Here is a 12,788-nt window from a genome sequence, read left to right as displayed (position 1 = left end):
CCGTGCCTGTTTTTATGGATGTATACACACACACACACACACACACACACACACACACACACACACACAGAGAATCAAACATATATATGACACACACACACAGGCTCACAGACTGCAGAGCAGGATACAAGAGGTGATGATCAGGGAGTGGCAAAGGAAATATATCTCTCAAATAGGTTCTGTCATCTTTTGCTCTGCATCCTGAATAAATCCAGAGAGGGGACAAAGCTTTCTAAAGGAGGGTTCGCTACAGAATGTGCACACAATTACAGAAAAACCCTCTAGGTTTCTGATTAGGAAAACAGCTCAGGGCCAGAACCTAACACTATAAAGTGGATTCCTCCCTGTCATCTGCACTCATCTCAGTGGAATAAATAGCTTCCTGTGGGAATTCATTAGTTTACTTTCACTTCCACCTGAAAGAGAACTTTTTTCAGATCAGATTAAGTAGAGGCACAAGAGAACTTTTATGCTCTATTGAGATCCAACCTCTGAGCTTTTTTGTTTTTCAGTATAGATTCGTCCAAGGTTAGTCCAGTCTCTCCTCAACTGTTCTTTTCTTCCCATTTTTCTGTTCAATTTGGCACCATTGTTTCTCACAGCTAATTCGGGGACAGCCATTCAACAGGACACCAGCTTTGGAAAAACCGATGCCACACTCCACTATCAATAGCTTCTCTATGTCTTTTGAGAAAATGCTCTCTCTCTCTCTCTCTCTCTTTCTCTCTCGCTCTTTGTCCTTAAGGAGAGCTCTAGCACAAGCCCAGGACATTCCTTTTTCTTCATGGTATCAGCCACAATCTGGCTGTTTGCTGTACAAACAGAGTTTTTTGTGTTGCGTTGTTGTGCAGATGAGTTGTACTGTCACAGCAAGTGAACAAAGGGCTTTTGGTATAGGCAAAGGAGACAGCCCATAAGTGATGGTTTAATACTGACAATAAAAATTTAATGTCATCATCTGTTAGTAATCTAGTGTAGAGATCTACACTTTGCAGGTCCCCATCACTCTGCTTTTTCACAACTGCTTATTACTCAGAAAAGATGCTTTAATCCAATTCTCAGAAGAAACACCTGACTACAAAGTAAGAGTGAACATTAGGAAAAACATTTTCTATCGCTCCGAGCTACTATTCCCATAAGGTTGTCTGTGCTGACACACAAAAACTGTGTTTGAGAAGGTTTGCTCATGTTTTAGGTGCTGTGTTTCTGCCATCTGACATCATATGGACAAGGGACAAGTCTTACCCCTTGATCTCTGCAGGTCCTCGTCTATTCATTATTCACTTCAGTGACCCTCCTCTGAATTAAAGATATGCAAGCTTTGACTGCTCAGTGTTTTATGGGACAAAATGTCCTTGCAGACAGTAGCAAACTTCCAAATTAAGCTTTGTCTTTAAGAGTATGAGGGCATGCATGAGCAAAAGGAAACACAATGAGTACTATAGCATGTATTACTCAGGTTGCATGTGTGTGTGTGAGAGAGAGAGAGAAAGAGTATAGTGTTTTTAATCCTAGTCAGCATGTGCTCTGGTGAAGCCCTGATGGACCAGCTAGTCCTTTGTTACTGGTTGTTCACCTTTTGAGGATCCAGTGCTTCGTGCTTCAGGGAGGGGCCTCATCTTTCAACACAGATGGATTGACTGTCTTGCAGTCTTTCAGGGACATTGTCTCTATTCTACAAAAAAGCACCTGCGCTAAGCAGTCTGCATCTCAATACTGGCAGAATCAATTAGCTGGGTTTGTTGTGAAATTACACACACAAAGACACATTCACAACTTGCTCCCAAATTATCTGCTTTGAAGTGAAGCTTGGCTGTTTGACGGGCAAATATTGGCTGGCGTGGGCGTCTGCCAGGGGACGGCTGTTGTTAGGCTTTTCTGCAGGCATCATTGTAGCTGTTTCCTGGTTTGTGCAGACTTGTATTTGCATATGTGTAGCCCACACATGCTTTATGTCATTAAAGCTCACCACCTTATACTCCACACATTTCACACAAAAAGGACAGCTTATTTCCACGGTACTGCTCAACATGTAAAAACAGATGTATGTCAAGTCAAAGTTAAGTTTTTTTTATATAGCCCAGTATCACAAATTTGCTTCAAGGGGCTTTTAAATTTGTACAGCATATGACACCCTCTGACCACAGACTCTCAAATAGTGTACGGAAAACTACCCGACTCCAAAACCCCTTTAGTGAAAAAAGAGAAAGAAAATAGAAACCTCTGAAAGTAACAGAGGATCCCTCTTCCAGGGACACACAATGGATGTCATGTGAAGAGAAAAAAATTAACAGTATGGACAGTCACAATGACAAAACTGTATATTTTAAACTAAAGAACATGCTCCAGGAAGACATGTGACTTCCAGGTGCCTCCAACAGGCACAAAAATTGGTGTAGAAGCATTTTGGAGTAGGAGGCTCATGCAGTTTTCCTTCATCAGCAATGTTCTTACTGCAGCCTGCACAGATGGACAAAAATGCAATAATTGCACTTATAATTTACATTTTAGCATCATCACAAATGCTCTGATTCAATTGTAAAAGTGGAAGATGGGGATTTGAGAGGCAGACAATTACTGATATACTGATATCTGCTTGAAACTAACTTATTTGTGTGTCTCTTTTGTCAGTGGCATAGCACATTATCCAGTACACTTGATGCCAAAATTGAGACACAACCATCTTGATTGTGTGGAGCAAAGTGTATGTTACTTTATAAAAAGACATTAGTATTGGGTGGCATTTTATCAGGTTTGGAGTCACTTCATTAAAATGATAATAGCGGATCACGTTACAACAACAGACGATATTTCAATTAAAAACATAAAAAAAAAGAAGACCCCTTGTAATATGAGTCTATTTGTTGCCATTGTTAGTTACAACAATAATAAGTGGGACGTGAGTGTGAGAGAAAGACAGAGAGCGAGCAGCGTCTCGTCTGTATCCAGTAACAGCTGGTGTCGGCGCGTAATGACCTTTTGTCTCCCGGCGGTCAGGTACGGAGAGGGGGCGGAGACTCACAAGGAGTAGCTTCATATCGTCCCGGCGTCCCGAGCAGCAAATGGCTGTAGACCGACACAGAGAGAGAGGGTGATCTAGGTTTCTTTTCTTTCAGCACGACAACAGTAAGAGCTCACACAGTGGGCTAGAGAGGGTAAGACGCGCTCTTTACCTTCACACTGAGAACATTTTTTCCGTATCGCAGAAGGATGGGAGAGTCCTGTTGACACCACGGAGAGATACACGCTGAGACCGACTATGGCTGTGGACGGTAGGAGCGCTTCACTCTTCCTTTCACTAAAGCATCCTAACAAGGTTCACAGCATTCATACCGGGACTTAATGTGGCATTCAGCAGTGAGTTCATAGGGACTTTACAGTAGACTACTTTGTGATTTTTAAATCATATCACACCATATATTCATACAATATTGTCATATTGGCATGTGCTTATTCTTTGTTTCTGACAGGATTTCAAATGCTGTCAGGATTAAAGGTTTTCTTTTCTGTCAGGTTAGGTCTTGACATAATCCACTCTGAAGCTTATGAATGAGACCCAGCGCAGTCACAAAGGTGAAAAACATACAGACAAATGTTTCATTCATGCAAGGTCTTGGAATATTTCAGTATTCGCTGTAGTAGCCTACAAATTCTTTGGCTTGCTGGAAGTTAGGTGTCTCTAGAGGTCTGTTTGTTGCTGATAGTCTGTAGTTGTGGGCCAGTGCCTGACTCACCTGGATAGGTTACAGGCAGTACTCAGCTCAGGAGCATTAGGCAGCACGCTTTGTGTCATTCTTTTGTTTGATTAATAATGGGGGGAAATGGTAGACGTAAACAGATATAGCTACTCTTTTATATATATATATATGTATATGAACCAAATCCTTCTGTTATATATGAAATCAAAGGAGTGGATCACAGGACTTGACCAGGGAGTATAATAGTAAAGCGACAGCCAGACTCACCCCTAATCTTCAGCCAAGCCTTTTTAACCAACTCAAACTCAAATCAAACCCCAAAACAGATTCACTGTAGCCTATAGGGGGCAGCACGGCAGAGCAGTGTTTAGAGGTGTCACAGCAAGAACGTTTTGGGTTTGAGCCCCAGCTTATCTGGCGCCTTCCTGTGTGGAGTTCTCCCTGTGCCTGCATGGGTTCTCTGGCTTCCCCCCTACAGTCCAAAGACATGCAGTTTAGGTAGACTGGTGACTCTAAATTGCCCATAGGAGTGACTGTGGTTGTGTCTTAGTGTGACACTGTCACTGGCGACCTGTCCAGGGTGGACCCCGCCTCTCGCCCAGTGTCATCTTCTGTCTGAATTATGGTTGCAACTGATAATTATATTTATTATTAGATTTTTAAAAATTGGTGTCAGGAAGTAATAAAAAATGTCCATCAAAAATGCGTAAAGGCCAAAATAACATCATATGGCTTGTTTTGTTTGAACAATCAATCTGATACAAAACAGAGAAAAAAGCAAACTATCACACGTGAGACGCTGAAAACAGAAAATTTCTAGAAACCATTTTAATTACCAAAATACAGTAAATGCTGATTAATTACCTGCCAATTGATAAACTGACTAATTGTCTTGGCACTATTTAAATTTTATATTAGAACATGTTGATGTCCATTTCCCTCCAAAATGAAATTAGTCATTAATGTGCATTAAAATCTCTTCAGGAGTGCTGAATCACTTCTAGTGCTGTTGCTGATGTTGTAGTCCTGCCCCTTTCTCTTACCTACGCTTGACTGGTTGGTGTTTGCTCCAGGCTAACTATCTTAAAGTGAAGCCTAATCAGAGCCTCTCACTGCTCAAGGGCAATAATGTGTGCGAGAGCATTAGTGTAGTGCCAAGCGTGTTCCCCATCTGTCCTCTGTCTACTGAAACAGGTTAGCTCTTAATTAGCATAGCTGCTGATAGAGCACTCAGTCAGATATACATACTGTATATGCCTGGTGACACACTGGGCTTTCTGTATAATTAATGCATACTTTATTTAAGCATCATTAACTTACTCAGTGCCAAGGGTGTTGACACCACCTGTGCCACTTAAATTTTAATGAGTGTTTGTCCAAAAGGACTGTAGCACTCTCTGAAGTCATACACAGAGCCTGATTTACAACTTCTAGCCAACACTCCCCATGCACATCAAGGCATGGACTCTTATTTGAGAAGTGTTATTGAACTTGTTATTTGTTATCAATATCATATGCTAGCTGATAAAGAATGTGTTTAACTGTTGGTGGGAATCCATCCATTCATTATCTACACCACTAAATTTCTAGAAACCATTTTAATTACCAAAATACAGTAAATGCTGATTAATTACCTGCCAATTGATAAACTGACTAATTGTCTTGGCACTAGTTAAATTTTATATTAGAACATGTTGATGTCCATTTCCCTCCAAAATGAAATTAGTCATTAATGTGCATTAAAATCTCTTCAGCAGTGCTGAATCACTTCTAGTGCTGTTGCTGATGTTGTAGTCCTGCCCCTTTCTCTTACCTACGCTTGACTGGTTGGTGTTTGCTCCAGGCTAACTATCTTAAAGTGAAGCCTAATCAGAGCCTCTCACTGCTCAAGGGCAATAATGTGTGCGAGAGCATTAGTGTAGTGCCAAGCGTGTTCCCCATCTGTCCTCTGTCTACTGAAACAGGTTAGCTCTTAATTAGCATAGCTGCTGATAGAGCACTCAGTCAGATATACATACTGTATATGCCTGGTGACACACTGGGCTTTCTGTATAATTAATGCATACTTTATTTAAGCATCATTAACTTACTCAGTGCCAAGGGTGTTGACACCACCTGTGCCACTTAAATTTTAATGAGTGTTTGTCCAAAAGGACTGTAGCACTCTCTGAAGTCATACACAGAGCCTGATTTACAACTTCTAGCCAACACTCCCCATGCACATCAAGGCATGGACTCTTATTTGAGAAGTGTTATTGAACTTGTTATTTGTTATCAATATCATATGCTAGCTGATAAAGAATGTGTTTAACTGTTGGTGGGAATCCATCCATTCATTATCTACACCACTTATTCCTGAGTAGGGTCACGGGCGTGCCGGAGCCAGTCCCAGCTGACATTGGGCAAAAGGCGGGGTCCACCCAGTCTATCACAGGGCTGACATGTAGACAAACAACCACACACTCACATTCAGAGGCAATTTAGAGTCACCAGCCAACCTAAGCTGCATGTCTTTGGACTGTGGGAGGAAGCTGGAGTACCCAGAGAGAACCCACACAGGCACAGGAAGAACATGTAAACTCCACACAAAAAGGCCCTGGGTCAGCCCAGGCTCAAACCCAGAACCTTCTTTCTGTGAGGTGACAGCGCTAACAACCACTCCGCTGTGCCACTGTTGGTGGGAAAATAATTTAATATTTTGAAAAGTAGACACACAAATCTTTTACTGCATCTGAAAAATAGAGAAACAGCAAAATCAGACTACTTCAGATTTTACTGTGGGGCACCCTGGAACCCACTTTGTTTATAACTCTTTTGGATAGATTTTTTATGTATTAGAAATGTTTAGTGGAGATAGGATGTCTAGTTAGACTGTTAAATGCTTAGTCATGCTTATGAGTTTCTACAGGGTACATCTGGTCAAGGATAACTAGAGAGAAGAGTTGATGACTGTCAGCAGACAGGGTGTTTAATATTATTATTATGATGTGTATAACTGTAGCCTTAGCCATAATATGTTCTTATGTTTAATATCACGACATGTACTAGAGGTCGTGTGAGAATGTTTTTAGATACACACCACTTAACCAACAGACATACACATTCACACGTTGATTTCCTTCATGTTTTGACTACTGTTATGGCCAGCTGCAAAGCTGGCAACAGAGACGTCTTGGTTGACGTTTCTGTGTAGTATGGGGCTAGTCCAACCGAGGGGATATAATGTATAGGCCTGGTGGGTTCAGGGTCTTTCATCTTACATCTGCCTGCGTGCATGTTGGAGGTGCAAGATACCTGAGCGTGTAATGTTAATTTTACCTGTGATCCTCTGAATAAATCAGCACTGTTTTGTAGTTACTTGGACTGTCTCGTCTCTCAGAGTCAGGATGGTAAAAAGTACGGGGTACAACAGTTGGGTGTGTGCAGTGTAATAGCTAAGGTGATTGGTGGTGTTCACATTGATTACCAATTATCAGGATGTTGCACTTTCATAACTAGGTGGCCTGTCAGTTACAGGTATGTGACACTATCAATTACAAGGGGTGATCTGCATTTTAAATGGTATAAATTTGGTCTCATGCAAATTGCTGGGAGAATTACATTTCCCACCTAGTTGCCCGCTGCACAGCATGTCTCATTCCCAGGATGTCAAATACTGATGTGGTGTCATCCCATATGGTCTAGCGGTTAGGATTCCTGGTTTTCACCCAGGCGGCCTGGGTTCGACTCCCGGTATGGGAATTACTTTAGTGGGGGTGACTCTGGTTCAGTGGGTAGAGATTCAAATCTCGGTGCCTGCAGTCCAAGTGTTGAAGTGTCCTTGGGCAAGATACTGAACCCCCCGATGGTTAGAGCCATTGGTTGAGTTGGTGCCACATCTGGCTGCCTTGGTTCTGTACCGGAAACAAATTCCTTTTGTGTAACGTCCTTGGCCAAATAAAGATTATTATTATTATTATTATCTCATACTGCAGGGTGCTTTGGCATCCATGTAAGACACTTGTGATTTTCATTACAGAAGAGCATTAGCCCACGTCAGTACACAGAAATGGCATGGTTATGTTTAGGCACAAAAACAATGTGGCTAGGTTTAGACCAGGGGTTTTCAACTGACTGGGGACCATAGACTGGATGGGTACTATTTTAATCCTGAAAGTCACATTGGCTTTTCCAAATTATATTTATCTGAATGAGTTAGATTATTCTCTCTTCATATTCTACAACCTCTTACTCTGAGCATCAGATACTGATGCAACTGGCTAGTGTATTGAAAACCTTATGCATCTCTTATGGAGGCCAAAGGCAGCCTTTGGCATATTAGATGCTAAAGGTACTTGACATATTGTCAGTTTTTGATGCCCTGGGAATGAGGACAGGCTGGCAAGTCGTGCTCTGTAGTTATCCCCCCCCACCCCACCTCCATTTTGCTGTTCAAAGTGGATGAAATTCATTTCGTGTTTGTGTAAATCAGAGAGGACACCTGGCTGTATTGTCATAAATGAGATAAGCAGTCATACAAATGATGGGCCACTGTATTGTCCACTGCACAACTTCCAGGAGCAGTTTATTTATTTATTTTTTAAGAGAAGGAAGCAAGAGAGTGAAAGCAGCATGGTACATCCCCTAGTCACATCCGGAACAGACATGAGGGCACCCCAGTTTGTACTGTATGTGCTTGCATCTGTGTCCACTTCAAGTGGCTGACCTAGTTAATCTCAGCATGCAGGATATCCAAAGATTTGGGCTGATGCAGGGGATGCCAGGGTGGCTTCCGTTCAGCTGTATGCTGTTACTCATATGCACACACAAAGCAAAAAGAGAGCAACAAGCTGTGCTCAGCATCAGCCTGACAGGCCCACATGGAGACAAGTACACAGCTGGATTCCAAATCCAAATTTAACCTGCTTATTTATGTCAACCCCCGTGTCTCTCTGAGCATGTGGATAGACAGTATGCTGTAGGAGGGGTGACTGTGTCCATTTACTGCCTTCATGATGGACATGTGAGTAGAAAGGGGGCTAATGTGGAGAAATGTGTGTAGAGAAGTCTCCCAGTAAAAGAAGATTTAATAGAATTTTTTTCCTTTAAATGGCATTGAGATTACATAAAAATGACAAACTTGGATGCCTCCACGAAATATAGGATTATTGGATGGATTTGTTGCTCATAACCATCATTTTATTTCGAAACAGTTTACAAAATGTATAGCTTTCTTTCTAATCTTGTTGACTGATCCTTTTTTTTTTGGTTAAGCCAGGCAGCTGTTAACTCCTCAGGTCATAGTTAATCCTTTCCACAGAACAAAACACAGCCAATCACGCTCTTTCATCTGATCAGAGCATGCAGTTTGTGAGCTTATTGCCACTTTCGAGTGGGGCGCTCACAGGATTCTAATCTGTACGTGAGTGTGAGCATGTGTTTCTGTCCTTCTATGTTTATGTTTGTATGTGTTAACATGCAGATGAAGCAGAAGGGGAGCCAGCACCTCAGTCAGTAGGGCGATCTTGTTGTGGAGTGTTTGCTTTAGACAGACAAATGCACCCTTTGTTGTTTTCCTGGCATGTGTTACGTTGCCTGCTGGAGACACAACCATTTGGTACTTTTGGTGTTGGAGCCAAATGTGCTTCTGTCCTCTGTGCTAAAGTAATATGGTAAGAGTTACAGTGGAACAGTGGAGTTATATGACAGTTTTATGAGTGTGTGTGTCAAAGAGACTCTACAAGCTGTTAACCTCTTTCCCGCCTATCATTATCCCCTGCTTCCTCACAGCAGGGAGTGTGTCACTCAATATAATGCATGGAGAAACCTCTTGAACAAACACATTCACACACACCCTCCTGTCATCCATCATCAACTCTCTGATCCTTTGCCTGTCTGCAGCTGCACCTGGCTTACACCTGTGGACTTTGGACCCGCAGAGGCGGGAATAGAGACAAAGTGGACAGAGGGAAAGAAGAGACAGAGAGGAATGTGTTCATAAAATTGTAAAATGTTTAATTTGATTTTCAAAATCATGTTAAATTAATTAAATGAGTTTGATTTAATTATTAAAATACTTTTATTGGAGTAACATCAAAAGTGCTAGTAGCAGCTAATGCAGCCTTGAGCCTCGAGACTAGCGCCTGCTAAGATCACTTCTTTCTAACGACACACTCTCCAGATGTTTGTCAAATCTTCTTCAGACCCAGCTCACGCTGACTCAGGTAACATCAGTTGAGTCGCAAAGGTTTTCTGCATATTTTATTCAGTAATGCTCCCAAATAAAAATCTCTAAACAGATTTTGTTGTGTAAAATTGGTGAAGTTCCCCTTTACATTTTGTGCTCTTTTTGACTTGTTTATAGCAACATTATCACTTCCTTAGTTGTCATCAGTTAAAACTATGGAAATGAAACCCAAGTTTCAATAAAAAGCAATTCTTCATAAAGGAACTCTGCTGTATCTCAGGGTTAGGGCACGCTACCTGGCAATAATCGACTTAATTCAAACTCCATTAGAGACTTGCCACTGATGGAACATTTTCAATGAGTTATTGATCTAATGGATTTGTCAAGTGGCCCTCTTAGACCATCCGCCAACTACTTTGACCTCTGACCCACTGTGTCGGAATGGGTCGGACAGAGGATGATTCAGTAGATAAACACTGAAACTCTGGTCCTAAAGGCCAGTCAGAGATTGATGAAGTGGTGAAAGAGAAGTCCAACTCAGCATAAAGTAGATTATCAGGAGCAAAGTGTGGTGGAGTTTGGATTCTGTATTGAATGGTCACACTTCAGCTGTCTCATCCAGTCTGCCCTCACTGCTAACCTTGCTATGCTTTTAATACTGTACTTCCAGAAATGACAAGGCCTCACTGTTCTGATCCAGTGCACTTGTCCCCCATCTGACTCTCAACCTCCCTCTCTCTTACCCCTCCCTTGAATTAGAGTGTGCACAAGCCCATATCCAATTTCTTCCTTTAATTAGCCTTCTGCACTGGGAGCGAGATCCAGGGAGAAGGGCTAACAGGGTGTAGGGATGAAAAATAGATGTAACTTTTCTGAAGGATTTCACTAATTAGGTATAATTTCATACAGGGTTTGTGTCCCTCATGTACCACACTGCTGTTACTGATTCAGTACACATAAACTCAATCACTGTCTCTCCTCCTTGCTGTGTTTTTTTTCCCCCACAGATGCTTAATCAATTTAATCAGTCTGTTTTGGCCTTTCATATGAAGCATTTGTGTAGTTTGATTTCAGGCTGTAATTATGTTAAAGGAATTATAATGATTCAATTTAGCATTTATGAATATTGTCCATTGTTGCTGTTTGTCCTGAGAAAATGAGATAGCACTAAATGTGATGAGGCCATGTTCCCTTAATATCCTTGTGTCCTCCGGCTCCTCCTTGACCAGATGTCTTTCAGCCTGCAGTTTCAAGGAGAACACTCAACCTCTTACCCCACTTGCTATCCCTACCATTACATGCTGCTAAACAAGCAGTCTAATTAAATGTGGCCTTGTGTGATAGGCTTTGAGCTTTTCGCTCTTTATTAATAGACTGGCCTGCTCCACCTACCAAGTGCCAGGGGTCAGTGGAGCCTATGGTGCAGATTGCCCATTAAATTAAATGGCTAATGACTCCAGCTACACAATGCATACATTCCTGCCCATTCAGGAGCACAAGTCACGTTCATCCACTCGGAAGGCTATTACATTGCCACTTACAATCTAATAGCATGGTCTGAGGCAGGTTTGATCTGCATGTGAGATGCATAAGTCCAAGTGTGTGTCTGTTTGTGTGTGTGTGTTTGTAAGCTGTCAAAATTGAATGTGTTTTAGACTCATTCCACCCATAGGTCATACTGTTTCCAAAAATAGAAATCAATTTTGCTTTCTGTCCTCCACTCTTATCAGCCTTTTACCTGTTCTCTTTCGCTCTGCTGCCTATATTCCATACTTTCTTTAATCGTTCTTCCTCCATACAGTTCACTTTCTGTTGCATTCCTACGCTTCCATCCATGTTTCACTCTCTCCTATTTCCTGCTCTGTTCCTTGAGGTGTGTTGCAGTTGTGTCCTGTGAATATACTGTATAACCCCAACAGGGTCTATGGCCTCCACTGGCTGTCACAGTACTGCTCGAATGGGCCCTCAATTTACCATGACAATAGGCAGCCAAGTGTCAGCGTGTCAGCTCCACAGCGGAGGAAAAGTTGTTTAAATGCAGCTCAACTCTCTGTGACTCTGGAACTAATGATCTCCCTACTTTACTGTTTAGTTTTGTGTTTTTTGTTTTTACATTTTCCTGCAGTCATATTCAGTTTTCCATGTTTCCTCTCAACTCTACTTTACTCCCACCTCCATCTCATCCTCTTTATTGTATTTTTTGTAGCATTCATCTTTCTGCTCTCTCTAGTCATCACCCTATGGTATTTCTCTGGAGCTAGATTTTAAAAAGCCCCTCCTCAATCAGTCCATTTCCACAATCCTTTGCATGCTCACTGAAGATGTGAGATTTCTCCTTTTTCCCTCCTACACTCATTGACCCCAGGGGAAGCTGTGGCTGAGATCTATAAAAGCCACATGGAAGAAATGCCTCATACAAATACATATTACAGAGACTTGAAACACCCTCAGACTACATGTGTATTTGACTAGTTTAATGTGACATGCAAGTTTCTTTTTGTGTTTACATAAAATCTGATTGTCAGGCTTTCTCTGACAAATAAGAACTGACTAATTTTCTTAATGTCACAGCCCAGAAAATGTCCCGGAGGTTAAACAGAAGACATCGCTTTTACTCTAAGTGAAACCCCGTACATATGTAATGTGCCCCTTCATGACCTCCTATTGAATCATTCATTCTCAGAAAGAGATTGAGGAGAATCAGACTCAATCTCATTCAAAACATCTACAGATCAGATATAAATATTTTAGATTTTATATATATATATATATGGAAGGACAAACCTCTGCATGGTATGTACCACCGTCAAATAAAAGAAGTGGCTGTTATCGAAAATTCCTACCAGTGGCTGGACAGAGTTGGACTGAAAGACAGCACAGAAGCACTAATCCTGGCCGCATAGGAACAGGCTCTCAGGACAAGA

The 12,788-nt window shown here is 41.6% G+C and overlaps 1 protein-coding gene and 1 non-coding gene across 2 annotated transcripts in view; both read left to right on the top strand.

The window, feature by feature from the left end:
• Positions 1 to 3,008: 3,008 nt before the first annotated feature.
• samd10b (sterile alpha motif domain containing 10b) overlaps positions 3,009 to 12,788 on the top strand; it is a 41,569-nt gene continuing 31,789 nt past the window's right edge. Inside the window, exon 1 of the mRNA XM_020608140.1 lies at positions 3,009 to 3,272. Coding sequence (XP_020463796.1) covers positions 3,260 to 3,272 — 13 coding nt within the window. The 5' untranslated portion in view covers positions 3,009 to 3,259. The remainder of the gene's footprint in view (positions 3,273 to 12,788) is intronic.
• trnae-uuc (transfer RNA glutamic acid (anticodon UUC)) lies at positions 7,368 to 7,439 on the top strand. The gene has a single exon. It is a non-coding gene; the product is annotated as a tRNA-Glu (tRNA).

This window comes from Monopterus albus, unplaced genomic scaffold (genome assembly GCF_001952655.1).
Source record: "Monopterus albus unplaced genomic scaffold, M_albus_1.0 scaffold91.1, whole genome shotgun sequence".
In the NCBI taxonomy this organism is placed as follows: Eukaryota; Metazoa; Chordata; class Actinopteri; order Synbranchiformes; family Synbranchidae; genus Monopterus; species Monopterus albus.
This window is presented reverse-complemented; position numbering and strand designations above follow the sequence as displayed.